A 27,756-nucleotide genomic window follows, 5' to 3' on the forward strand; every position below is an offset into this window, starting at 1 on the left:
CTGGCAATCATACTAAATTAGGTGTCACAAAAGTACCATTACTACATTGATTTAACAGAAATAAATTGACTAATAAGGAATTTCAGACCAACCCAAATTAGGACATAATGGCAATCACAAACACATCACGACAGAAGCTAGAAAATGGGAAAAAAATTTACTAACAGAAAATGTGGATTTTTTCTTTTTGAGAAGTTAAAAGTTAAAGTCCAATTTCCAAGCTCGTTTAGGGTTTAGGCCAAGACTCAATGTTGGAATTAACAACTACTAGACATCAAACAGTTTATCACTGGGGTGCCAGTTTATCATAAAACAAACTAAAAAAATAAATAAATCCATATATAAGCAATTACTATAAGATTAGGGATCTCTCTGCATCTTTCCTTGTGGTATGTGTCCTCTATCACTCTGATTAGGGTTTCCGGAAGGTTTTCTGGTGAGCTGATATCAGACAGGTATGATCATACGGATCATTGTTATTAAGATAATCAAATTCTAAAGGCTATTAAATGCACGAAGAAAACCAGGCGTTACAACTCAACTTCAGTCAAGAACAGAACAGAGAAACTAGACTACATGGGTGTTAAAACTCACTTTAAAACAAAATAACTCATCAGTAGTAACTTCCGTAATACGCTTGAGGAACTGAAGCAGGTTGCTGAGCTGCAGTGACACTAGCAGCCGCAGCAGCAGTTGGTTGTGCATAACTTTGTTGAGGGAAGGCTGGCTGAAACCATGACAAAAGCATCAGCTTCAAACATTAAAGCATGAGTTAAAGCAAAATGGAATAATATTGCTTCCACGATCCATTGTATTTCGATGTAAACGAGGATCCATTGTATTTCGATGTAAACGAGCATGCACAAAAATACGGTAATAACTTTAAAAAGGAAAAAAGAAATTGTACCTGCACAGGATATGTAGGAGGGTAAGCACCATAAGCAGCGGTTTGTGGCTGTGATGTTGGTGCTTGTGGGGTAGTGTAGCTGCTTGCATAACCACTATATCCACTGTATGCAGCCTATCAGCAGAAAATGTGAAATGTCACTTTAAACCAAAAATAAAAAAATATAGGTAATCCAGTTAGAAGACGAGCACAAACTAAGATAAGAGGTAGTTCAGTTAGAAGACAAATATAAGCTAATGTGCAAATTGTACCCTAACAGATGGAAAACTTGTAGCACTTATAATGAATCTCTACCAACATGGAGGGGGAAATGCATAGTCAATTGTGTAGCTTTAAGTTTATTATCACATGAGTTCAACTAACCGGTTGGTTGTAGCCAGGAGCCCATTGTTGTCCCTGAGCTTGTGTTGCTGGCGGCCAAGCTTGAGTCTGTAAATTATAATCAGCTGCCCACTGATTTTGTGCACTAGGATATGCACCCATCATAGACTGGGCAGGTGAAGGAGCACCAGAGTAAGGTTTGGCCATCTTTGCTTTCTCTGAAGCCATATAATCCTCCGCGTGGCGTTTCCTAAACTCTGAAGTGCTTCTGTGGGGTAAGAAGAACTTGGCATGCCGATCTTCAGCCCTCTTAATAGACTGTGCATCTCCATATAGACCCAAGAACTGCAGATATAATTGCAGCATGAGACTTTCAGGTATACAATTTTAATTGAAAACAGAAAGCATTGCATAAGTTCGACGATGATATATTGACAACTTAAGTGCCAAAGTCAATTCAAGAGTAGCCACCATGAATAGGACACTTGAAATACAATGACAAATGCTGTATATTTTTGTTAGCAGCAGAACTATAAAATGCCATATGGCAGAACATAAGTTCCTCAGAGTAAAACATAAGTTCCATTACAGTTAAAAGACTTTAGCCTTAAGCCCAAAGTAGATCCATTTAATCGATTTTAAGCACAACGACCAGTACATACTGTCACAGCTACATATACTGGCAGACCCGTAATCAAACTTCAATTAAAGAAATCTATTACATGATAGTAATCAAAATCTACATTGTGGCAGATGAGGCTCTATTAAACGTGCAAAAAATGGGTCCATTGGAAAATTGGAAACTGCAAAAGGATTAATTGCCATCAGTATACGGATTTCTGACTGGTTCCAGACAACTCCCTAAACTCCACAATTAAGTAATCATAAAGAGCAAACAATCCTATAAGGGGGAAAAATCAACAAGACCATCTAGACTTGGTGCAATTTCATCCTATGAAGATGATATCAGCCCCCACTCAGATCTTCCCAAAGTACCCACAACGTTCCATTTTTTCTTGCACAAGAGCACCAATATCACTACTTGCATAATCAAAACCAGCCAATAAAAATTATGCCGATGTCTTGGAATCCACATGCTGAAGAAAAATATTAAGTCAACCCATCAAATTTAAGAACTGTTATAAGCTATGTATGTGTACTTTAATAATAATAATATATTCTCTATCCAAGTGATTACCTCGATGAAGATGCTAGATATTTCTTCTTTCTCAACAGCGCTTGCAAGATTGGAGCTATCTGTGCTGGGCAATATGAACTTATCAACCATTGAATCTAAATAATCAATGTGCTTTGATGATGGCTGGATCGACTCAAAATGTATCAAGGCCTGCATGAATAACCAAAAAGCCTGTAAAAAACTTAAAAATATGGGTGTAGGAGTGTCAAATGTGGTGTGGGAGTGAGGCCAATATCTTGCATACAGGTGTGCGCACGTGCCTGTGCGTCTCTGTGTGTGTGTGTGTGTGTGAGAGAGAGAGAGAGAGAGAGAAGACCTCTAAAAGGGCTTTTGAAAGTTGTAGATCCTCAGTCGCCTTAACAAGAATATCCCTAGCCTTCTCAGCATTACCTGAAACCTACCAACCAATAAAAACAAGACAAGTTTAATCAGTTATAAAATGACAACTACTTCATGGCAAATCTACATTTTTTAAGGGAAAAAAGAAAGTCGACAACTTAAAATTCATGAATGAATAACCAATTAATTGCTTTAAAATCCAACATCGAATGAGAATGTTGTATTTCGTTAATTAAACATGACACTTCCCCTTATGCATGAGTACTGAAAACCAATGAGTATGGAACAATCAGTATTCAAAAGGAAAACAAGAGAAAATATGACCGTTAATAGAATGTGTAGTCAGTAGCCCTTTAATTCAAAATGCTAAAAACTGAGGTATACTTTGGTAAGCTTTTCATAGGTGCTAGCTTCCTAACAAATGCAATACTAGATCTCTTACGATGAGAAGGGTCAATTCAAAGCCTAGTGGCGCTAGTCCATATGTAATTGCCCAATTTTCAAGAATATACAAAATACTTCTAAGGTTCAACAACTAACGGAAGTTAGTCCACAGATATTTAGCCATTGTACTGCATGATATAACAAAGCCAGTTTGTATAACATGTCATTAAGGACATGATCTATAAAAATAAAACATAACAGACAAAACAAATTGCAAAGAGTTTTTTTATAGTATAAATGTGACTTTTTACCATTGTGCCAAGGCCTGCCATTAAACAACATAAATAACAACAATAAAAGATGCGAGAAATGAACTTGCTCAAGTCATTTAGATGCAAAAGAGCCATTTAAGATGCACTGCACAGGTACAACATAGGGGCACATTAGTTCGGCAGTGCACAATGCAAAAAAGAGAAGAGAAAGGAAAAAGATATGGATGGAAGTGATCAGGCTCTAGAGTGTATAAAATTAGTTGAGAGTGGAGCTTTAGAGCAGAATAAAATAATAAATGGTAAACAAAAATCCGCGTGATGGATTCATGTAGCCTACCCATTCCAAATTGTTCAAAATAAAGGCTTAGATGATCATGGTGATGATAAAACCTTCTATTTACCTATGAATCATTTACCCTAAAGCCTTTTGTTCAAAATAGGCACATTCCTCGAAGGTGAAACCGTGAAAGAGGAAGAATAACTAAACACTGTTATCAACTACTCCTGCTGAATGCGTGTCTGTGTGCACGCATTGCATAACTTTTCCATTTCCATAAGACATGGAGAAAAAAAAAACGAATCGGAAAAAAGCATGTAATAAATAACAATTTAACCATGAATGGCATCAAGACACATACAATTTACCCAACGTACCAGGTAAACAAATCGCGAATACTGAGCGTATAACAAAGGTAATGTCTGTGAATGTTCTTTTCCCTTTTCGATGGAAATGGCCTGTTCATATAAAGAGAAGGCATCTTCAAGGTTCCCCTGCAACATGAAGAGAATTGGATATGACAAAAAATGCAATTTGTTAATTGCAATTACGAATAGACAGCAACACTGATACACTATCTCACCAGTCGGTGCTCCATGTTAGCATGCCTAATAGTTGCTTCGAGAAGTCCAGGTGAGATTTCAGTATGGACAAGTTGATATGCAGCTCGGGCACCAGGTATATCTCCATGTTGCTCGTTAAATCGAGCAGCAAAAATGTGGATCTCAGGCTGTCTCTGTTGAATTTTAGAGAGACATAAAAATAAGTGATGCATAAGGAAAGGGTAATACAAAGGGGTGTTTATGCGATCAGACCAAACTTAGGGATCTAGGTGCATATATTCCCCCATAACAAAATTGCAGAAAAAGATAAGCAAGTAGGCAACTGTTGCACCTCTTCACTGTGTGGCACCCGTAAAACCTACCTATTGGAGTGTTCTCCATAACTTTAAATATAATAGGTAATTGTCTAATGTTTCAATAACTAAGGCTGCAAACATCAAACAAGCATGTCTGGCATTTAATGAAAGAATGAGAAGTGTTTGCCCAAGTTTCAAAACAGCAAGAGGCTAACCAAGACATTCCAAAAACAATCACAAAGAATAACCAATTTCTCACAACGAAGCTACGCCGCCAGAAGAAAATGAGGCAGAGGTGAAGGAAGGCCAGGGAGGACAACTTGTGTTGGTAATCCATATTTTAACTTACAGAACCTTAAGTCCCAGCCAAATGATGCTTCAGTGTAATATCACCTTACTCAAACAACTGAGTTAAATATCATGCAAAGATAATTCCTCATGGTTTCAGTTCTAAATTCGTATCCAACTTTAACACTTTCTATGCACAGCGAAAAAATAGTAACTCTGCATTTCTAAATGACCCACTCACGGTTTGACGGAGCATAAAGTACAATGGTCCACTTTGATGCACAATAAACTGCAAGGGTCCTTAAAATAATCCAAAACAAGTACAATGCATAATCCCATACCTTGACAAAGACTTGGGAAGCACGAGCCAGTGCATTATTTGCGAGATCCATACTTCCACTGGCTTCCATGCACAAGACATGCCGTATCCAGTACTCTGGATAGTTGGCACATGTAATCAGGCATCGTTCATATAACTTGACCACCTGCTTTGAGAAAACATAACATCACAGATTACAAAGAACGTCTTGATACGCCAATATGCTTAATAAAGGATTAAAACAAAGCACAAAGGAGAAATGCACAAGAAATACTCCGGTAGTGGAACACAGAGGCCCCTCAAATATGAAAAGAGGGACCTCCTTGCCTGACAGACAGATGGTTAGGAACAGAAGAAGACACCTGCATGCATAACATTTGAAGTTTTTTAAAAAGAAAATACAAAAATCACTATAAAACACATGACGAACCTAGAACGTCCACTGACAAACAAGGGTTGAAATACTTAGCCTTAACCAAATCGAAGGCCCATCCTTTAGTCTCAGTTCAATATCCCGTTAATATAGGTGCTTCATCCAACGGATTAGCCAATAAAGCATATGATGCAGTGAGTCAATGTACAAGAAGAATGGGAACCGTAAAATTTGTCAAATATCAAGAGCAAACTCAAGTACCTTGTTGAGGTCACCTTCTCTTTCTATAAAATCCAAATAGTTATGCCAATTTTCAAGCTCTGCAACGTTGAGGGGCCGCACATGGAAGTAAGGCCTTCTAATAGCTGCTTCAAAACCAATGATCTTAGAGTCGAACTCTTTAGCTTTCTCATACATCTCTTCTCTAATGGCAATATACTTATCCAACTCTTCTGCTTCTGTTAACCCAGCACTTACAGGTTTAGAAGTCGGCTCTGCAGTATCAGGGTGCATATCTCCTTCATTTAAATGGCCACCAGTCTCTGAAGGTGCATCTGCTACAGCAGCAGCTTCCTCATAGGTCCTTAATTCTGACAATGGATAACTAGCAGCAAACTCCTTGAAACTGCAGGAAAAAAGTGACACATCATAAAAGCATAAAACTGCACAAAAATAACAAGAGGTAACATATACAGAGAATCGATACCTGACAATGTATTACCACAATATTATAATTATACAAAACCAATACACATGAATAAAACAAAGACAGTGAGACAGAAATAACACCAAGAATAAACGTGGTGGCAGTATAGGCATGCAGTGACTCGTAGGTAAGGACTATGAGACACTTCCAAGTAATACAAAAGTGAAATAAAATCACACCAATTAGAAAGGCGATTAACCAAGACATGCTGCCTCAGAGAGCTGAGAGCAAACAGTCACACAGCATAAGTTTACAACAAAAGTTTCTTGAATGCAGTTCAGTACCAAAGTTCGCAAAATCAAGATGACTGTTGCAAAGCTGGTCCTTAACAAGTGAGTTTAATTCAAATGCAAGAGCAAGACTGATGTTGTAGAACAAAATACATGAGTCTAATTCAAGATAAACTTTCAGCATAAGTTTTTAAGTCTGCCATATCAGTGATTGCCTAACAATCAATTATAGCAATCTCAATCATAATTCCAAAGAACATACATGAATCTATTCCTAAATGTTGTGATAAATGTAGAAGCCATAATCATAATTCTAACACAATGGCATGAATGGATTCTTCGAAGCACAAAAACTAAGTGACAATAAAAACTATTTCTTAAAAATCTTAACTTAGTACATATTTACATAAAGACCTTTTAACTCGAGCTGATTGCTCTCTATCAATCATTCATTTTTCATAACTGAATGAAATGAAGTGGCATCTTTCTCTCACATGCATATGCAAGCCAATGAAGCAGTAACAAGTTACAAGAAAGAATCCCCAAACTGTTGAAAAAACATCCTTCCATCTTCATGATATTATTTAGCAAAACACGGTATAAGAAGCTGAGTGCACATCTAGACATATGATATCAATAAATAAAATAAAATAAAAATTCACCTGGTGAAATACCGATCAAGCTGTTGATTAGGATTCTCTAGTATCCGCGTGTAAATTGCTGCAATGCGGCTCCACTCCTCTCGCACATATTCATACTCAATGTATTTATCCCACAGGGGGTATGAGAGGTAATCTGTTCCCACATAAGCTAATCCTCGTTCAAAAAGCCTGAATACAGACAAAACCAGGGGAAAAAAAAACAACATTGTTATGACACGAGAATAAAGCAAGAAAATTACAAGATCCTTGTGACTGGGAAAGTCATCCGACTATGATTCCCCATGCAAGCTAACAACAACCGGAGACAATTGAACTTCCCTTACCTTCTGATTGTGTCTGGATCTCCATATGTATTTATGGCAAATATGCAGTAATGCAACCAAATGTCGACTGAATAAGTCACTCCAAGAACTGCTCGCTCATAAACCTCAACAACTTTGTCCATAGATCCAATCCGTGCCTCATGATCAGCATACTTCTTCCAGTAACCATAACATAGAGGAAATTCGGCCAAAAATTCATCATAAACCTTCCGAATTTTCACTATGTTGTCCTGCACATATTGTGAGGATGAAAAAATTATCACAAAATAAAAATCCCCGAGATTCAATGCAATGACATGGAAATGGTCAAGAAACTTTGAAATCAAGCAAGCACACAAACTTCAGAACTGAAAATGCAGGAAACAATTACAATTAGCAGAACTACAATAAGTGCAATCATAAAAAAAACACTATAACATTAAACTATAGCAGCCAACATATGGTTACAGCTAGAGCAATTGGTAAGCTGTCAACTATAATAGCCAACAAATGGTTGGGTAATGAAAGGGAATTCCCAGGAACTGGAATGTTTTTTTCTGAAGCACATCATATAGACAGGTGGTGGAAGTAGAGTCCAATACTTGTTAGATCACTGGTGTAGTGAAGAGGCTCTAATCTGGAGTGGCCACACTCCTAATGCTAGCTTCAGCAGACCATGTATGATTAAGGACAGTGGTGCTATGTTTTTAAATCCTACTTTCGTTTCCTTGATCCAAATATCAGAATCTTATTTTCAGGAGTGATCCAAAGTGTTATACAATAGATAACACAACGCCAGTATACAAAGTTCGTAGTCCATGGTCTGGGCAGGTTTGAAGAGTGGAGAACAAGAGGCACGTGTGATGCAATGAGTCTAAAAACTGAGGAAGAGTTCCCTATGGTAGTAGAGTGGATATATACTACGCCTTTAAACGTGCTTTCTTTACCTGACTGTTCTGTGAGAGGTCATTTTAAGTTTTTAACATAATATACGAAAGAGGTGTTGCTAGTGTCAAGTGTCACAGTCTGTGCTACATATCAATTATGTCGAGAACAATATAAATCATTTGTAAGGACACTGCCCAGTAGCAAGAAAGCTCTCAATCTGCATACCATTCCTAGCTGTTGTCTTTAGAGCTCTCTAGGGTGTTGAAATGCAAGCTGTGGAAGGAGAAGTCCGGAAGAAAGGCTGGAAAACAGCTTGTCCAGACTCTTTAGTGTGAAAGGAATTAAAGATGTGCCAGCTAATATAGAATGGTGGGCCTAAGCTTAAAAAGATGTTGTTCAAAACTCTACAAAATGAGGGTATCATAAAAAAACACAGGGGAAATGTTGACAAATTCTCTGGGGATGTAAGTTTCACCTCCTGACCTCCATGGTCCACAGTTGTTTTTTGATCCGTTCTTTATTTATGTATACTCCATTCGAGGGACAGAGGCTCCGCCCCTCTTTAGATTAATATATTGGTTTTTGTCTGTTGGGAAAAGATGCTCTCTTAGATACAAGATCCTTTTTCTCTACTCACACAAATATGGCACCAAAAAACTTGGTTAAACAACTGTCCTACCTGCTTCATTGACGGTTTTAAATCACGACAGATTTAAGTTCCCTTTTCAAACTCACCCTGGATATATAAATATACACACACAGGACTCCTCATCTAATAATGTTATCTGTATATAGGGTAATATCCTTTGCCTTATTTCACTAACTTGGGTTCTTTGACAGTCGGAAATGCTACAAGCTAAAATTTTCAAAAACAACAGCAAAGATTCCTAGTAAGACCCTAAGATGCTTGGCCATGGCCAAACTAGACAAATCATATACAGGCACAAAGTTAACAATCCAAAACATCTCTCATAACATTACAACATAGTGCAGAAGGTAAACCTGTTTCCACCAAAAGGGCATAATATTGCTCTTTACAAGTGTTTTTCAATACAAATATAACAGCTTCCTACATTAAACATAAACTAGTCACTATCAGTTCCTCACAATCTAAAAATATATACCTCCACTTTCTCTGTCTCCTCAATCAAGGATGTCCAAGCATTAAAATCCAAGGAATTAGCCCTCACAATGCTCCATAATTGTTCTTCTTCTGTGGACATAGCTGGAACTAAAAAGAAAAAAGCAAAGCATGAACACAGAGCACCTGAAAGCCGCTCAACAAAACCCAAGGGTAGGACAGAAAACATGAAGGAAAATAAATAAACACAAGTAACAGCAAAATGACAAATGAACTCATTACATATACCCAATCAATATCTAAACCTAGCAATTGGCGTGTAAATTTTTTTCTCTAGAGCAAAAACTAAAGCAAAGCAAAGACTACATTGATGGTCGTGGCCTGTAGACAGGCTCTGAAAGTGCCAACAATCTAGTGTTGATGGCATACATGATACATTTAAAAAAAAGAATGGTGTTTCACATTCAGTTAATGAATGAATTGCGCTCTGAACACATTGAGTGAGGATTAAGGCACTCGATATTGCAGCAATTATAGATTTATCCAAAACCTCATCAATACTGCACCCAAGTATCATAGAAGTCATCAGAACTGCTAGCCACCGTACAATAACTCATTTACTAGAGAAAGGATTTCCAATATACATGAAGCATCACATTTCACCACCAAATTATATATCAGTTTTGCTTAAATGCGAATACAGCATATAATTTTATAGCAGTTCGACGGCAAGGGAGCAAAGATGTACAACACTGCTTCCACAGCCACATCTAGAAAACAGTCCAATTACATTCCTAAACTCCAATTAAAGGTAAAAAAAAATTCTATTGCAAAATCTCAAAAACTTCTTAAATTTTAGAATTATCAAATATCAATTGAACATCAGAACTTTTTGTATTCATAAATTCATCAAATCAATTAAATAGCATCAACAATACAAATTTATGTAGCCATACTCGACACCCAAAGAAGAAGCAGATGAAAATTAGGAAAAAAAATGAAAATTATGCAAATGGTACTCAAAGAGGAAAGCATTTCCAATTCACAGGAAATATGCACATCTCCAATTTCATCCATAGAAACATACCAGAACCATCCACAAACTGTTGCTCAGCATCAACCGGATTTCCATTCTCAGCTGACGTGCCTTTTCCCGCTTCAGTATCAATAGTTCCATTTACAGAATAATTGTAGACAGCAGGTTGAGTTGCCTCAGTGGGCCCATGTTCATAATCAGCAGCACCATCTGTTCCGACACCTTGCTTAGACTCATATCCCATAGGTGCATGAGCCTCTTGCCCAACAGAATTAGCATCTATATTATACGAATTTCCAGCAGGCACTGCATAGCCTGCATAAGCTGGAGCTTCAGGAGTAGCATTTGAATTGGCATCAGTATAGCCAGTGGAAGTGAATGCCGAAGATGAATACCCAGTCACAGTAGATGCCTCAGCAACTACAGTTTCACTGTCTCCCATACTTAGCAAAACCTATTACCTCGAAAATATACACTGTAATGATAGAAACAACAAAATTATATAATTTCAGAGCAAATCAAAACAGTCTCTGCTGAACAGTCAGTTCTTCAAAATCACAATGATCCTGATCATTCTTTGACGCACTGCGTTAACTAATCAAAGCATCGTAACAACACGAAGAGGATACTGAAAATAAACAAAAATCTACATTAACTAAGCTCTAAAATACTCTCATCGCAACAACCGACACTAAATTAGCATCAGATCGAGATGTCATACGATGAACTTCGCAACCTCGTACAATCCGCTCAAAGCACCAACAACAAAACATAATTATAGGCTTTCGTCGCAAACAGTATAACTCGAACCATAACTCTAGGGTTTCATTACCTACCCCTAATTGAACGCAAAACTAATTGTTGTGTGAGAGCAATGGCAGTGAGCTTACCTAATCCAGTATTTTGAAGGCGTCGTCACAGTCTGAGTATGAAACTTCAAGATTCCGCTTCTTTTCTTCTTCTATGGAGTCGCTTTTGGAGTAAAATCGAAAGGCAGTCGCGCCGAGGTTTGTGAGAGCCTGGAAGATAGAGGTTATGAATTATGTCGAGCCATGTTCGGGCTTACGAATCTTAAAAACGGAAGTTCGGGTGTTGGCGGCTCTTTTCGTTTGGGGTTTAGTTTTGTTGAATCAGAGCGGTTTAAATGTCTGTGACAGATTTGATCCCAACCGTTTAATTAGGCGACTGCCTCTATATATTTATTATTTGTCGGCGCTTCGGAACCGAGCCAGCAGGGCATGAATCGGTATTATCGACGAGTGGGACTATTTACACTCCACAAGTTAATATATATATATATATATATATATATATATATATATATATACACACGTAGAGTTAAAATCCACAATGGTTGAATAGTCAAATACTGATGACATGGGAGTCGTCTGCAACCTTGATTCCCTGTAACACTTCACAAAGAACAGAGCTGTGAGAAACTCCAGGATCGGATTAGGGGGTGCTGGTCGTAGAGATTCTGACGGTTAAGTTAGTGACCAAAATGAAGAAGTAGACTGTGGAAGGAAACCGACAGGAGATGGTGTTTGGGTTGAGTGTCTAGTAGTCAAAATGGTCGGAGGTAGGCTTAGTATGTAGGTTTGTAATGAGCACAAAGATGGGGGAGGATTATTTACAGATGGTATATCTATCTTGGAAATGGTGCCTAGTAACTTGTGTCCTTTTGAACGAATATTTGGATAAAGTATCTAACAAAAGTTACATACAAAATGGTATGTCAGGACAAAAGGATGGGTGTTGTCTGATTAGATACTTAAAAGGCATGTAGATAGGCCATGTGTCATGTAGAGAGTGGAATGTAGAGTTGTCATGTGAAACGTACAAGCAAGCTTTATCTGACATCATATGCGAAAGTAATCTACCTGACAATGTTTTACCTCCCAAGCAGGGCTAATGACGTACCATTCATATTACAATCCGGTTTGTAAGTGATGACATAGCATAAGTCAAGTTGGTGCCTAGCGCTTGGCGGCAAGTGGGTTGCTAATTAGCGCAACACTGGTAGTTGTCAGGTGGCAGTTGGATTGTATCAGACGGAGATACCTTGCTGTTAGTTTGTAAAAGGTGTGATGTCTAATGTGATGTCCCATTGCGGGAATCAGAAATGACATACAGGATGATGTTTGCTATTTCCAGTTAGATCGTGGGCTTGACGCCATATGGGTCGTGGGCCTGTGAGACATACAAAAATTATTTTTGGACCCATATTTCAAGATTAGTAGCCCATATGATTTTTTGCCACTACAATATACAAACTTGACAACTTGTTCATTAACTTGGAATCATTTTGCGAAGAAGCTGATTGGGAATTCGCAAACAAAATTTAAACCTAAGCGGTGAATACATGGGTGTCGTATTTGTATATATGCACATAAGATATTTTGTGTTTTAGACTTGCTTTGTACAAATTTAATATGACAAAAGGTCCCTCCTCCCCCACTTAACCTAAAGGGATTTAGAGGCTGTACAATTCTCCTTAAATTTTAAAATATATGATGGCTCATATGATGTCAAGTCATCTCTTTTAAAGTAAAAAAAAAAACCCCGTGAAGAAAGAAAACGACGTGACATTATTTTTTTTCACTGTTGGATAAAGGCGAGACATGTAATACAACTAGTTTGACCGTTCGATGTAAAAATATAGACTCCAGAATTATTAAGCAATTGTTGTAGAGCCCACGTCCAATCCAAGGCTAGAGAGCCCAAATGTGATGTCCAAATTGATCACATTCCTCTCATCTCTGCTCCAAAGACTTGCCAAATCGAACGATCTCAACCCTCAATTCCAGACCCAGAAAATCTCTGTCTTCCATGGCCTAACTAGGCCTCTTCTATATCAATCCAGAGCTACCTTGACAGGATCTTCAAGTATGCAAATTGCAGCCCTTCTTGCTTCATTGTTGCCTATGTTTACCTTGATAGGTTTGCTCAGAGTCAACCCTCCCTCCCCATCAACTCTTTCAATGTCCATCGCTTGCTCATCACATGTGTCATGGTTGCTGCCAAATTCATGGATGATATGTAAGTAGGATTCAGTTTTTTTCAGCTTTATATATATGTATAGATAGATGTAGAGACGTGGAGATAGAGATATGCTGTAGTGTCCAATGTGATTGGCTTTCTTTCATAGTTGCATTAATTGAATATATTATTTTCCACCATTTTTGAGCTTTCGGATAAAATTAAGATTTGGGTGTCTATGGATATATCCGACCCAATTGTGTGATGAGGGGCTCCGATTCTTACTATAATTTTTAGCTACGAATATCCTAAAAATATTAAATTATGATTATTCTTTTTTAAATGAGATATTAGAGTTTAGGAGTTAGAAATTATTATTTAAGGTTTAGAATTTATGGGTTAGATTTTAATGTTTAGGGTTTGAGATTTATAATTTAGAATTCTTTTAAAATATATTATAATATTTAAAACATCAAAATACTCAATAACACATATTAAAACATGATTTAACATAGGTTTTGGGAGAGAAATTAGAGTTAAAATTGGAGGCCCCTACCATTATGGTGAGTTGGATGTCTATGGATATATCCGACCCAATTGGTGATTTGTGTGTTTATGGATATATCCGACCCAATTGTGTTATTTGGATGTCTAGTTTCTTCTACAGGATTTCTAAATTAACGTCCTCTCAGTCGTCTCCCTCCCGCTCTCTCCGCCACTAATGGCGCTATTGATGGAACCGGGGTCGGAACCCAAAACCGAAAGCGAGATTGCGGACCTTGAAGCTATTGCCGCGATTAAAGAGTCTATAGCTCTCGAACTCAAGGCCTCTTCTTTTCGGAGGAATTTCTTCGAACATGTGCTGTGCAGAAGTTTATGTTCTGGGTCTTAGCGTTCTTTACGGTTTTTTGCTTTGCAGGAGAAGGGAAACGAGTATGTCAAGATGGGTAAGAAGCATTATTCGGATGCTATCTATTGTTACACCATAGCAATTAATCAGAAAGTTCTCTCTGAAGCCGAAAATTCGCTACTTTATGCGAACAGAGCTCATGTGAATCTGCTGCTGGGGAATTACAGGCGTGCTCTCACCGATGCCGATGAGGCTATTAAGCTTTGCCCGACTAACGTCAAGGTTGTGATGCATTTTCATTCTTAATTTCTTGTTTGTTTGTTCAATATTTGAAAGTGTTGTCCCTTTGTGGATTATTTAGGCACTGTACAGAGCTACTAAAGCAGTTTTGGCCTTGAATTTGTTAACGGAAGCAAAATCATATTGCGAGAAGGAGCTTGAGCATGACCCAAATAATTTTGAGCTGAAGAAGCTATTAAAGCAAATTGATTTGAGAAAGCTTGAAGAGGAACAACGCGAGGCTGAAGTTAACAGGGCCGTTGCAGAAGCTAAGGTTTGATAATCGGAAGCCATTAAAAATATGATTTTTTTTTATTTACCATGACCCAGAAGATTGATGAACATTTGGGTGTTGAAACTTTACAGAACCTTCACTCTGCAATTGAAGACAGGGGCTTGAAAATGGGGATGGCAATGTTCTGAGAACTTACTGGACTAAGGAAGCCATTACTGGACAAAGATAAAATTCTTCACTGGCCGGTTCTTCTTCTGTACCCAGAGGTCATGTCCAGTGACTTCATCAAGGACTTCTGTGAGACTGACATGTTTTCAGCTCATATTGACATGATATCCTCTTCTTTTATTGTGTGTTTTAGTTATTCCTTAAGGCTAAATCTGAGATACAATGTTATTAGCTCACATACATATGTGAACTCCGTGAAGACTGTGATCTCCTTAACTTGCAAGCATGTTTTCTGAAGGCAGTCCAAGAAAACAATTACACCCGGGAAGTTATTGAACTGTAGAATGAGGTATTTATTTATATCTAATTTGTCATCATGTTTGCTTCCATTGCTTCATGGTTCCGCTTTTTACTGTATGGACGTGCTGTATTGAAAGCACATGCTTCTTCAGTAAGACTTATTATTTGTTGGAAGATCTTTACAAATTCTTTTGGTGCACTATTAGAATGGGATGGCAAACTTGTGTTTGTTTGATGATTATTTTGCATATGAGATTCTTGGAAAGCTTATAGTTCTGAATGGGAATCAGTAGATCTTAACATCGCAACCCTTTCACTATTAATGTAGTTTCTGCTGACTGGCTCTCTAGTTATATTGTGGATGGCCAGGAGAAAGTTAATTAGTAGTTGCTGCTCCAGAAAAAATGACAGGAGCCTAACTGTACTAACTAAAATTTCAATGCAAATAATGCTCCCAGTAAACTACCCATGTAACCTTTAACTCAACATAACATAAATTACATGATCAACTGATAAATCAATTTAAACGAACCCAAACCCAATTGCAGCCAAGCATTCACTTTCCTCAACAAATTCCCCCCTTATCTGCATCATCTTGACATTCATCTGTAAGTCCAGCAACTCTGACTTTTATATATATCTTAAGTTGAATCAATCAATGTACATGGATACAATTCTGTTGATTTCAATACTACTTACTTCTTCAGTTCTTTGTGCTGACCAACATCCAATACATCATAGATTACACTACTATCTTCACTATTATCTACACTACAATCTTCAATACTATCTTCACTGCTAGCATACTTTCTTTCCCATTCTCTTAAGCTTTTGGGATAACCGTTGTTTCACGGTTGAAGACTTGCATATCCTTTTGGGAGAACACCGAACTGACTTGTCGCGAGGTTTTGGCTCTTCTGGCTTTGGCAAATCAGCTACACCAATCACTTGAACTTTTCTCACCTTTTTAGATTGTTCATAATCTTGTTGGAGTTTCCTTTTGGTGTACTCCATTTTCAACTCAATGAGGCTTTGTGGTTTCCCTTTCCTGCACTGACTTCCCTTACCTTTGTTGTTTGATTTGGTTGCTTTTGATTCCACAGGTGCACACCTAGGAATTCCTTTTGAATCCACAGGTGCACACCTAGGCACAATGAGGCTTTTTGGTTTCCCTTTCCTACACTGAATTCCCTTATTTTGGTTGTCTACTTTGGTTGCTTTTGAATCCTCAGTTGCACAATTATTGATCTCCTCAAACAATTTGCCATCCAGAATCCAGCTGAAGTTAGATTTGGACTTGAAGTAAGCTTCGTCCATCGGAGGACAGTCCCATCCAATTCCTTCAAAGTCGTCCGCATGGTGATTTTGTCCTTCGATTCCGCTGTCGATCCCATCAAAAAAGTTGTCGTAGCTCCATTGAAGTCCAACCTTAGAATCCATATATGCTTCTCCTCAATCAGATAGACAAGGTAGAAAGCAAGTATTCCTTCTTGTCATATTGCTGAGATAATTAGAAAATCAAGATTAAGCATAACATGTCATAAACAAAGGTTCATTATTTTATGCTAAGAACACATGAAAGAATCAATTAGAGATGAGAAGTCACACTAGTAATAGTCTGATGATGTCTCTCCTCATATTTAGGGTTTAAAGTCATTTACTTTTACGTACAAATTTTCAGAGATTGTTTTAAAATCTATTTCCCTTTGAATATTATAAGAGATGATAAGTTACACTAATAATCACTGATAATTAGGGTTAGATTCCTCAAAAGAAGAACCTGATCACAATCTGATAGACCACAACAGATAATCTTTACCTAGAATATCCAAAAACTCTTTAAACCCTAAGAATTTAGTGCAAAAGTTTACAAATCAAGGCACATAATCATCATATTTGAACTTAAAAGAAGAAGAATTTCATGCATAGGGGAAAAAAACCAACCTGCAATTCCTTGATTGATAAACAAAAGGCAAGAATTAGGATTCAATCACACGCACACAAATTGCTGAAGTAGGATAGTGAGTGCTTTCATTAGGGGGGTGTGTGTGTGTGTGTGTGTGTGTGTCTATATCTATACTTATCCTTATTTGAGCCAAAAACCCAATCCAGGCCAAATTAGGAAAAAAAAAGAGTCCATGCTCGCTTATTGACGAAGCTGCATGGCTTAGAAATTAAGCCTATATTGTTACTATTTAGTCATTACCACTCTTAATGTACTTTCCTTTATAAACACGGCCTTTATAATGCTTAATTATTCACTAATCCAGAGTTTAATCTTATTTATCAACTATGCTAGCCCAGTTTAGGTGTTAGAAACACAACAGTGTCCCACTTGGAGTGCATGGGGATTGGACAAGATCCACTGAACTATATTTATATTGGATCTAACTGAAATGTGGCCGCAATGAATAGCATTCTTCAATGTTTATCATTACTAACCATAATTGGTGTTTAGATATCCAATATGAGTCTAAATTCGAGTCGTTAGGTTTGTGACGCACAAAAATTTCTCACCTTACAACATAGTGAATTAGGTCAAAACTCAACGCGTGGTTACAAACGGTATTGCTCCAAGTGAGAATCGAACTCAAGATCTCATGAGTCCATGCGGTTTGACCCGAACTCAACTATCACGCACCATAGTGGTTAATCGGCATAAACACAGAGATAAAAACTAGACTTCAATACATTAAACCACTAGACTGATGTGTATTCACAAGTTAGATATTATATGACTTCAATCAAGAGTAGTAACAAGGGAAGTAGTCAACCCTATAAGTGCTACATGATTCTGTAACACCTTGATTGATAGTCTCTATGTGAAAAGGATCAGCAAGCATATCTTCAATTACAATATGCTCAATATGCACACTTTGTTGCTCCATATTTACTTGTGAAATGTTAGTTCCGTGGACTTGTCTCACTTTCGGACCTTTACTGATCACATGAATTTTGGTTCAATCTTATATGTTGTTAGCGTGGTGCGAGATGTTCTGACGAGCCGAGATTTATGCTCACTCAACTATTCGAATGACATGTAAACATATTAGTGGTAGGGCTATAAGAAATTATTTGAAAAACTAACCGACCAAACAATTGGTTATTTTCAAAAAATCGAACAATTGGTTAACTAATGAAACGGCTAACTCATTGAATAATCGAAATAACCATCGATAATCGATCGATTGATCAGTTAAATTTTTATCAAAAAACAGACCGTTTACACCACTACTAAGTGACAGCTGAGTTCTTCTTCTGTTACAAATTAAAAAAAATAATAATAAATTGCTGAATATGCATATTTTCTCTCCATATTTTAAAAATAAATAAATATGCATTTAGGCTTTGGAAACTCTGTTGGGTCATCAAAATTAAGTGGACTGGACTGGGAGTTGGGCTTTGGAGAAAGAGCCCATTGAGTGATTTGACACGCTTGTCAGACACGTAGGGCACTGGCAGAACTGGCGCTCACTCTCCCTCTCTCTGTCTGTCTTTCTAGTGTATTTTACTAAAAAAAAAACAGACGTCTCTCTTCCCCCTCTACCTTCCTTCTCTGTCTCTCTCACTTCACCTCCTTCTTTTTCTCTCTTCTACCAGCTGATCGGTCCGATCGTCGTCTACGTAGATCTCGTCCGTCGCCGTGGAACGAGCCTCTCTCTCTTCATCGCTCAGCTCACTGTGGAGAGTCTTTCGGTTCGGGATTCGCCATTGTTGGTAAAATGCCACCGTCTTGCGCTTTGGGTTTCTCAAACAGTCGTTTTTGAACGCATGCATGGTGTGACTACGAAATTTGTTTGCAGTCGATATTGATTTCTCATTGACCGTTCATTTCTAATTTTGGGTATGTGTAAGGTCATTCTGAACACAGTCTGTGCTCACTGTCACTGCTGATGTTTGGATTGTGTTTTCTGCGCCATTAATTTTATTTTTGATAACTATGGGCTCGCTAATGGGAGTGCTATTGGCAAGCTTTATGGTTTGTGGGTTTTTGTTTTTGACTTGAAGACGGCGAGACTTTTGAAGTGGAATCTATCATTTGAAACTGATTTATCGTCTTTTGTTATGTGTATTTTACTATTTTTGGTTGTTTTTACCGACATTTTAGAAAGGAAACTGCAGAACTCTCATCATATGTGTATGTTGCCGCCAATAGATGTAATTTGTTGGTTGGGTTTCGTACTTTGAAGTCCAAAATCGCCTGAACCCAACTGTACTGTAAAATAGCTGTTAGACCCTTATTTCATGCACTTTTATGTTTTTGAGCTTGAATGAGCAGACAGGTTTGAAGGCGGCTCCTTGAAAAAAGGAAGCCATCCAACCTTTGGCTTCCTTTTTTTGGCTTTAGATTTTGTTTTATTTTGTTTTTGCTTTCGTTCTTTTTCAAGCTGACATGTGTTGGAGCAATGTGAATTTTCAACGTGTTGTTATGCCAGAGGATTCACAGTTTAAGAGCTGATCTTATTGCACAGTTGAAATAGATTCTTTTGTATTTTCCAGCATTTTTAACGTTGAATTTTCATTTTCACTGCTATTTGTATTATACTGAAAGATTTTTATTGTTAGACTGAGGCTGTTCTTCAATGTTGCAAACCAGGATTTTTTTTCGTTGTGTTCTGCCCCTTTCTATATAATTCTACTCGAAAAATAGGTGGTTACTCGAAAAATAGGTGGTGGGACCTTATGTGCATGCAAGACTCATCTTGCTTGTTTCCTTTAATTTGGGTGCATGTAGGTAAAGTTGATTCTTTGGCTTTCCTTTTTAAGGATATCTGGTGAGTGACTGCTAATGGCGCCAAATCCTAGAGTTACAAAGGCCTTTCGTGCTATGAAAGCTATTGGAATTGCTGAAGAGAAAGTGAAGCCGGTGTTAAAAAAGCTTCTAAAATTGTACGAAAAAAATTGGGAGCTCATTGAAGAGGAGAACTATAGAGTTCTAGCAGATGCAATATTCGATGAGGATGATACTAAGGTGCTTAGTGCTCTCTTCTCCTCCCAAACCCCAAAACTCGTGTTTTATTTTTGTTGCTTTCCTTTTTTTCTACTCCACCAATAACATTCTCTGTGACATTAATTTCATTGATCAGGAATGCGAGAAGAACCCAAATGGTGGCAATGTATGTGCCGTATCTTGCTTTGTGTTGGTATTCTGTATTCTGGCTCTTGTTCTCTACTGCCTGTCTCTACTAATGTGCCATTTGCCTATTTGAACTAGGATGTTGAGAATTTCGATGAAGAATCTGAGATGCATGATGAGCCCCGGCCTTTAAAAAGGTCACGCTTAAGAGGCCGTGAAGGGCAGACTTCCTCCTCTCCCCCTAAAGTGGTACAAGATGCCACTTCTCCTGCTGCTTTGGTGGTAGACCGTAGAGTAGATTTGTCTTCTCCTCGTGCTAGTATGCCTAGATTGTTCTCTCCATCTAATTGGCTTGAACCTGATATGCGTCAACCTCTTGGAGTTAAAGGAAAGGAGCCGCTCTCATCTCAAGTTGGTCCTACGGACAGGAGAGCATCTAATGCATCAGTTTATTTATCTAAAAAGAGGAAAGAGCGTATGGCTGAACCTGGAATTCTTCTTTTGCCCAAACAGAAGGTTCTGAGTATCCATGCTCTACTTAAGCCCAAAGATGAGCCATTTACAGATGTTATGCCACAGTATGAAGTTCCAATTGCGGTGATTCATCCAGGTTATTCCTTGAACCTCCGTATAATATAACATGATTTGTCTTTTAAATTGCTATTATTGTAATTATGTTTGATGTTTTATCCATTTTAAGATTCTGATGGAAGCAACCTAGACATTGCTGTAGTGTTCATAAATGCATGAATATTGGGAATTGGATTTAAACTTGTGTCAAATGGTAGGCTAAAACATTTTTCATGCTGGCACAGTTTTGTACACTTTTCAGGGGACATCAAACTCCATTGTTGGAAATTCCATGATTTGAGCCAATCAGTATGGGCCCTTGGTTGACACTTTTTTTCCTTCTGTTTTCAAGTCAGTAAGCACCGTATTCTTGCCCCTGTGATGCATGCGGGGAGTTTACCCATTTAGTTAATATTGTAGCACATGATACTCAATATTTTTCAGTATTTTTGTGTGATCAATTTTCCACCTTTTATTTCTCCATAATGATACACTAAAAAATTATTCCTTTCTATTTAAATTAAATAACCATTGCGATATATTAAATTGGAATTAATGCTTTTCCTTTGTGCTGAATTTTTTTGCTTTGTTTACTTTTTAGATTCGTCAGGTAAAGAAGATTCATCAGGTCAGGTTGTTTCAAAGCAGGGACCTCCAGCATCTGAGTCAGTAGCAAGAGAAAATGGAAGCAATGATGGTCCAGCTCCATCAACTGAGACCATGACTCCCTGTGAGCCTGCAACAGTGTTGAAGGAATCACCATCTAAGTTGGAGATTGCCTCTTCATCAATGGGAAAGGTGAAGGTTTCTCTGAGCTGTGACTCTGTTCTTGGAAGGCCTGATTTTCATATGCCTAGTATAGATGAACTTCTACAATCGTTGGAGGAGAAATGTCTTCGGTCGTATAAAATCATTGACCCGAATTTTTCTGTCAAGAATTTGATGAAAGATGTGTGTGAGACCTTCCTGGAATTGGCTACTGACAGATCTAATGAATCACAGCCACAGGAGAGGATAATGAATATAAGGCCTGCAATTGATATTTTGAAGAAATCTGCTGCACGAGATGCACTGGATATTGGGTCCAAGGAATATAATAATTGCATCACTGTGGCCAATACTTCAAATGGAATGACTGATGAACGGTGTTTTGCAGAGGCTGCCAATTGTTGTGCTGCTAGAGGGGAGGTAAAGGAATTGAGAGAGTCAGAGGTGGCGGATGCTTTTAGTTTGGTGGTTGTTCAGCAAAATCAATTAACTCCTGATGAATTGAGATTGCTGCATGACGTTAATGATATATCCAAGGGAGAAGAAAGAGTTGAAATCCCTTGGATAAATGAAATCAGCAATAACTGTCCCCCATCCTTTCACTACATATCCCAGAACCAAATTTTTCAAAATGCCCACGTCATTATCTCTCTTTCTAAAATTGGGGAGAAAGACTGTTGCCCAACTTGTTTCGGTGATTGTTTGTCATCGTCGATTTCTTGTGCTTGTGCGCATGACACTGGTCTTAATTTTGCTTACAATTCAGATGGCCTTATCAAGGAGGAGTTCTTAGAAGAGTGCATCTCTATTTCCCGTGATCCTCAACAACAAAACCTCTCCTTTTGTCAAGATTGCCCGGCCGAAAGACCGAAGATTGATGACATCTTGGAACGGTGCAAAGGTCATTTGAAAAGACGATATATTAAAGAATGTTGGAGCAAATGTGGTTGTCATAAGCTTTGTGGCAATCGAGTGGTGCAACGAGGGATAAGTTGCAAGTTGCAGGTATGTGTTCTTTATCGAAAAGGGAACCTCTGTATTTCGGATTTTTTTAGTTCCATTGGTAATATCAAAATTGTTATGGCACGAAACGTTTTATTAATTCTTAACATTGAGTTATCTTTAAAACATGACACTCAAATGAAGATTTTTTTTAGTTTTTGCTTTTGTAATGCACCATCATCTGCTAAATTGTGTTCCTTTTCTCTTACTTGCACTGCATGTCAGGTATTCTTTACACCTGAAGGGAAAGGGTGGGGCCTTAGAACTCTACAGAAACTGCCAAAGGGTGCCTTTATCTGCGAGTATGTTGGAGAAATACTCACCAACAGAGAGTTCTTCGAGCGGTACATCCAGGGTCGACATGCAGAAAAGCTCACGCATCCTGTTCCACTGGATGCATATTGGCATTTGATAGATGATTTAAAGGAAGAAGAAACACTCTGTTTGGATGCATCCTTTTATGGGAATGTTGCCAGATTCATCAACCACAGGTGTCGCTTTAAATTTCTTGATCTTCAAGGCATTTGAAAAACAAAGTTGAATAATTTGTTTGGATGCAAGAATTTATTTCTTGAGATGCATTTCACTTGAGTATTTACATGTTGGATGGATTGAAAAACAAATGCAAAAAGCATGGTAAATGTGCACAAAATTGTTGGATCCCCAGTTTTCGGTTGCATAATTAACTAACCAAACAGCGGATGGGTAAAAGTGAAACTTCATGATCTCTACACGCAATGGATGATGATACTGAATCAAACAGCGAGCTTGACATTTATCTGGGCACATTTTATTGAATACACTTGCACAATATTTGATGAATTTATGTCCTACATTGCTAGATGTTTGGATGCAAACTTGATTGAAATTCCGGTGGAGATGGAAACGCCAGAGCATCACTATTATCATGTATGCATCCTAATATGTGTTTGTATTCCCATGCTCTTTTGTGAATTATGAACGTGATTTCTATACACAATCAAGTCTGACATGCACTTTAACTCTTTTGTAGCTTGCTTTATTCACAACAAGAGAAGTTGATGCCTTGGAAGAGCTAACCTGGGTCAGTAGTTCTGTTTCCATCTGATGTTCATTTGTTCTGTAGTATATTTAGTTATTCATGCTTTTTTACGACAATAGAAATAGATACAACTTGCGTCAGTAGTTCTGTTTCCATCAGACGTTCATTTGTGCTGTAGTATATAGTAATTCATGCATTTTTACGATTCTTCATGTTTTTCATTTGTAAACAATCGAAAACCCAAAGTTTTGATTGTAATACTGTATACTCAGATGAGTACTTTCATGTTTATTGAAGAGATAATAGTATACTTGTACATAAATGCGATATGGGAGAATCTCTAGTTCCGATGATACATCTTCAGTTTTTGTACTTGTTGCAATATCATCCATGAGATTGTTATGGAAGCTTGTGCATTGCCATGTCATAGTAATATAGGGGTTAATTATATGCCACACCATTTCGTTCATTCCAGTATTACAATTGTACGCCTGAGATTTTTTCGTAAGCCTGTGGTTTGTCCTTATAATGTCTTCTTACATTCGTCTGAAAAATTTAATGTACCATATAATGTCATATTAGATATTAGATATGATGACCTTGAGATGCCTAAAGCAACTGTTTACTTTAACACATGGAAATGCATTTGAGTACCTTATTTCCTTGCTGTGTGCAATTACTTGGTGACAATATTTCAAGTATCATAAGTAGGATGCGGTTGTAAAGTGTTCAGATATTTATGACCTAGTAATGTAGGCCAGGGAGTTTTAACTTCTTTAGTTTTCAAGGGAAGATTCCCCAAGCTTTTAAACTGTGACTGCCATTTTTTCATTGTTGGCTTTACCGGTGGCCTTGATGTCAAAGTGGTTTAACTTGCATGACATTTGATTGAATACTTGTCTTGAGTTTTGAGTGATATATGCACATGCACTGACATTCTCATTAGATGTGTAAGGGTATTTGAATGTGAAACTTTACTTGATCATATTGTAACGGTTGTGGTCAATTAAAGTCATTTTTAACCAACCTGATATTAATGCATTTCTGCTGTATTTATATAGATTAATCTTTTCTCACTTAATATGTGTTTTATGTATGTGTAGGATTATGGTGTTGACTTCGATGACCATGGCCTGCCTGGAAAGTCGTTCCGATGCCAATGTGGCAGCACGTTCTGTAGGAACATAAAGCGTTCAAGCAGTAAGCTGATTCCAATTTTTTTGAGACAACTTTTCTTTATTTCTCCCTAAGAATTATATAGGTGTGATAAATGTTTTAGAACTCGTACTTTAAGATTTTTTTAAAAACTCTTTTAACTTGCCTCAGAGATTATTTTAATTTGTTTGCGTATGTTTCTATGTTGCTTTATTGCTATTATTGATAATGTTATTATCATTATTATCATCTTTTGGTACTAAGACATTTTCCATGGATCTGCTGTTTATAGTGTAAATTCACTAAGTTTATGGCCAGAGTTTGGTATTTGTGTCTTGGAAATAATAGGCAGAAATCATTGTGATGCAGAAACCATCGTGTCTGTTAAAGTAGACTTGTGTCAACTTACGCTAATCGTTTAGAAAAGTTTTCTTGAGGTAAAGGCCAATGGTTGGTACAGTAGTGTATGGTTTTCCTGAATCTGATTTTTGAAAGACACTTGTGGCATCCATCTCAATTCTCAGCATATATGTTGCTGAACAAGTTGGTCGGCTTTCTTAGTCAATTTAATTTATGTTTTTTCTCAGCTTTTATACTCGTTTGCTTTTATATAAAATAATTCTTTCATTGCGTTAAAAACCAAATATGTGTCAATAAAAAAGAAACTAGATGCCTTTTGATGCAGAGTGGTGATTCAATTCTGAGTGTATTCCTTAGAGAATGACTATTTTGTGTGCTTGGTTTATAGGTAGAAATAATCTCAGGAGTTAAGTTGGGACTTTATTAGGTTGTGTTTGGTATCACTTCCAAAAATTTTGAAAACAAAAATAAAAAACAAAAACATAAAACATAAAATTGAAACCTGTTTGGTTGAACACTTAAAATTGAAAACAAAAACTGAAAGCATAAAACTGAAAAAAATAATATGTTTATGCTTTTATTTTTATAATAATGGATTATATCCACATCACTATATTTTTTATAACTACAGCCTTTGTCGTGTTTCACCATTGAAAACATCAACTGAAAGGAAAAAAATAAAAATAAAACAATAACCCAAAGTATATTTGATCATTGTCTTCATATCTCTATGCAATTTGCAATTTGAAATCTTAAAGAAAGTGCAATCTATAATAAGTGTAACTAGTTCTGTTTCAAAAACTTTTAAAAACCTTTTTTTTCTTGTTTGAAAACCTGTTTTTCGTTTTCGTAAAAACCAAAACAGAAAATACAAACAAACAATATTTTTTTGTTTTTATTTTCTATTTTTTGAAAACTAAAACGAAAAACAAGAAACAAAAGTGATACCAAACAGACCCTTAGTTTTTGACTGCCCAACTAAAACATGAATCCTGGCTTAGGAGGGCCTGGATTCTCATGCCATTAGAGGATTTGGGACAAAACTACCAAATGTCCCCAAACTTGGCTATAGGAATCTCTCTTTCTGAACAAATATCTAGTGAAAACAATTGTAGCATTTAGTGCTCCTCTGCACTTTTGAGATGAGCTTGCATTATTTATTTTTACGATTTGGTTTCCCTTTTTGAGTTTTTTCTTGTGTTTTTATCTCTCTTCTTGCTACCATTTTGTTTGTGTACTGTTATCAGTGTGATTGGAGTGACTCATCCAAATACTAATTATGGTGAGGTTTGATCTGAATGGGTGATTTTGGGTCAGTCCATGTAATACTTATGCTGCTCTAATAATCGTGTTCTGTGGTGCAGGATCCAAGTCTTTATCAAATGCAAGATGATCATACATGCAAGGTCGGATGACTGCTATTTTGATTGTAGAATTTCACCGTGAAGAGGATTTTACTGACGTTGGACTAATCTGCTTTGATCGAAGAGTATCGGGGTATCTTGTTTTGCCCAAGGAAAGTAGCTAGGATTCGCCTCGTCCAGGGAAAGAAAAGAGTAATGTACTCCGGTCTTTCCCTGCTTTGTTATTCCGTTACTTAGGCCAATGTGCAGTTCCTCTTAGCTTAGTAAGCTTTCTTAATATTTTTGAATGATGCTGGATGCGTAGCCTTATGTGGTCCATATTCCTGAAGGACTGTATATTTCCAGATGATGAATGATAAATCATACCTAGACAAAGATTCTTGTACATTCTCTAGGCTTGATATCTTCCTTCTTTTGGGGTAGTTCTACTCATCTCCGCGCTAATTTTTGCTGCATATATGGTAGGGAGCCGAAAATTGGGGTATTTGCGTTCTTTTCAGATACTCCAATTGTTTTGGATTAGCATTTAGCCAATGAATTAGTTGTGCTGGTTATTAGTATTTGGTAGTGAATTTTGGGCAAGACCAGTGATTGATTTGCTTTTGGTCACTATTGTAAGTAATTTGTTTAGCTTGTGACCCTTTTTAGTGGATGATCTTGGTTTTTTTTTTTTTTAATTATTACTGATGGAATGTTATAATTATATGAAGTTGTGAATACCCATTGGTTCCTGAGAAGGCAAATGTGCAGAATATGTGTGGCCAGGGCCTGACATCTGTTATTTGTTTCACAAAAACAATTTGAAACCTTGAATCTCTCTACCTACTGTTTAGTTTGCAAGAAGGCAATATATAGTAAATCAACTGACTATAATCGAAGAATCTGTAGGAGAGACCGATTATGACACTTGGGGAGGGTATATCAATCAATCCGTTGTATATCTCCAGGTTTATGGTGGATGGTTGCTTCGGCCTGCTGTTCAGGTTAGGAGTTTTTGGAATTTTTCAGGGTTGTGGGTTTTCGGCCCACTTCCAAGAAAGAGTTAGAAGTCTCAAAGGTTGAAGGTGTTGGATTTTTGGTCAAGGTGATATTGGTCCTGGAGCTCTGGTTGCTCCTTTAGTGAGACCATAAGAGAAGGAGTCGTTGAGCTAGTGGCTTCCCGGTTATTAAAGAAAAACAGAGAAAG

General features: G+C 37.4%; 2 protein-coding genes and 1 pseudogene across 6 annotated transcripts; 2 read left to right on the forward strand and 1 right to left on the reverse strand.

Annotated features, from left to right (window-relative positions):
• Positions 1-338: 338 nt before the first annotated feature.
• On the reverse strand, positions 339-11,522 carry LOC120007581 (pre-mRNA-processing factor 39-like). Of its 2 annotated transcripts, none has more exons than XM_038857904.1 (14): positions 11,333-11,521; positions 10,494-10,917; positions 9,450-9,556; positions 7,459-7,688; positions 7,136-7,303; positions 5,799-6,162; positions 5,187-5,330; positions 4,282-4,434; positions 4,076-4,192; positions 2,743-2,823; positions 2,427-2,576; positions 1,271-1,573; positions 908-1,021; positions 339-727 (listed from the first exon to the last, which is right to left on the reverse strand). In XM_038857904.1, exons 2-14 carry the CDS (start codon positions 10,882-10,884, stop codon positions 614-616), a joined length of 2,436 nt encoding a protein of 811 aa, XP_038713832.1. In that variant the 5' UTR covers positions 10,885-10,917; positions 11,333-11,521; the 3' UTR covers positions 339-613. The 2 variants fall into 2 exon arrangements, with proteins under 2 accessions (XP_038713832.1, XP_038713833.1); XM_038857905.1 differs by having other exon boundaries at positions 443-727; positions 10,494-10,896; positions 11,333-11,522.
• A 2,552-nt stretch (positions 11,523-14,074) lies between these two features.
• Positions 14,075-16,339, forward strand: LOC120007172 (annotated as a pseudogene).
• A 2,396-nt stretch (positions 16,340-18,735) lies between these two features.
• LOC120007655 (probable inactive histone-lysine N-methyltransferase SUVR2) lies at positions 18,736-26,955 on the forward strand. Of its 4 annotated transcripts, none has more exons than XM_038858035.1 (10): positions 18,736-18,970; positions 19,989-20,225; positions 20,341-20,370; positions 20,469-20,940; positions 21,502-22,673; positions 22,896-23,161; positions 23,513-23,579; positions 23,683-23,733; positions 24,795-24,891; positions 26,571-26,955. In XM_038858035.1, the coding sequence occupies exons 2-10, from the start codon at positions 20,043-20,045 to the stop codon at positions 26,597-26,599; spliced, it is 2,367 nt and encodes a 788-aa protein (XP_038713963.1). In that variant the 5' UTR covers positions 18,736-18,970; positions 19,989-20,042; the 3' UTR covers positions 26,600-26,955. The 4 variants fall into 4 exon arrangements, with proteins under 4 accessions (XP_038713963.1, XP_038713964.1, XP_038713966.1 ...); XM_038858036.1 differs by having other exon boundaries at positions 20,021-20,225; XM_038858038.1 differs by lacking the exon at positions 18,736-18,970 and adding an exon at positions 18,978-19,097 and having other exon boundaries at positions 20,021-20,225.
• Positions 26,956-27,756: the final 801 nt, after the last annotated feature.

Source organism: Tripterygium wilfordii, chromosome 10 (assembly GCF_013401445.1).
Source record: "Tripterygium wilfordii isolate XIE 37 chromosome 10, ASM1340144v1, whole genome shotgun sequence".
NCBI lineage: Eukaryota > Viridiplantae > Streptophyta > Magnoliopsida > Celastrales > Celastraceae > Tripterygium > Tripterygium wilfordii.

Coding starts and splice junctions, on each gene's coding strand:
- LOC120007655 (XM_038858035.1), top strand. CDS start 20,043: ATGGCGCCAAATCCTAGAGTTACAAAGGCCTTTCGTGCTATGAAAGCT. Junction 20,941..21,501: donor AATTGCGGTGATTCATCCAG/GTTATTCCTTGA, acceptor TTTACTTTTTAG/ATTCGTCAGGTAAAGAAGAT. Junction 23,580..23,682: donor CAGAGCATCACTATTATCAT/GTATGCATCCTA, acceptor ACTCTTTTGTAG/CTTGCTTTATTCACAACAAG.
- LOC120007581 (XM_038857904.1), bottom strand. CDS start 10,884: ATGGGAGACAGTGAAACTGTAGTTGCTGAGGCATCTACTGTGACTGGG. Junction 6,163..7,135: donor CTTGATCGGTATTTCACCAG/GTGAATTTTTAT, acceptor TTTTTCCTGCAG/TTTCAAGGAGTTTGCTGCTA. Junction 1,574..2,426: donor TATCTAGCATCTTCATCGAG/GTAATCACTTGG, acceptor TTATATCTGCAG/TTCTTGGGTCTATATGGAGA.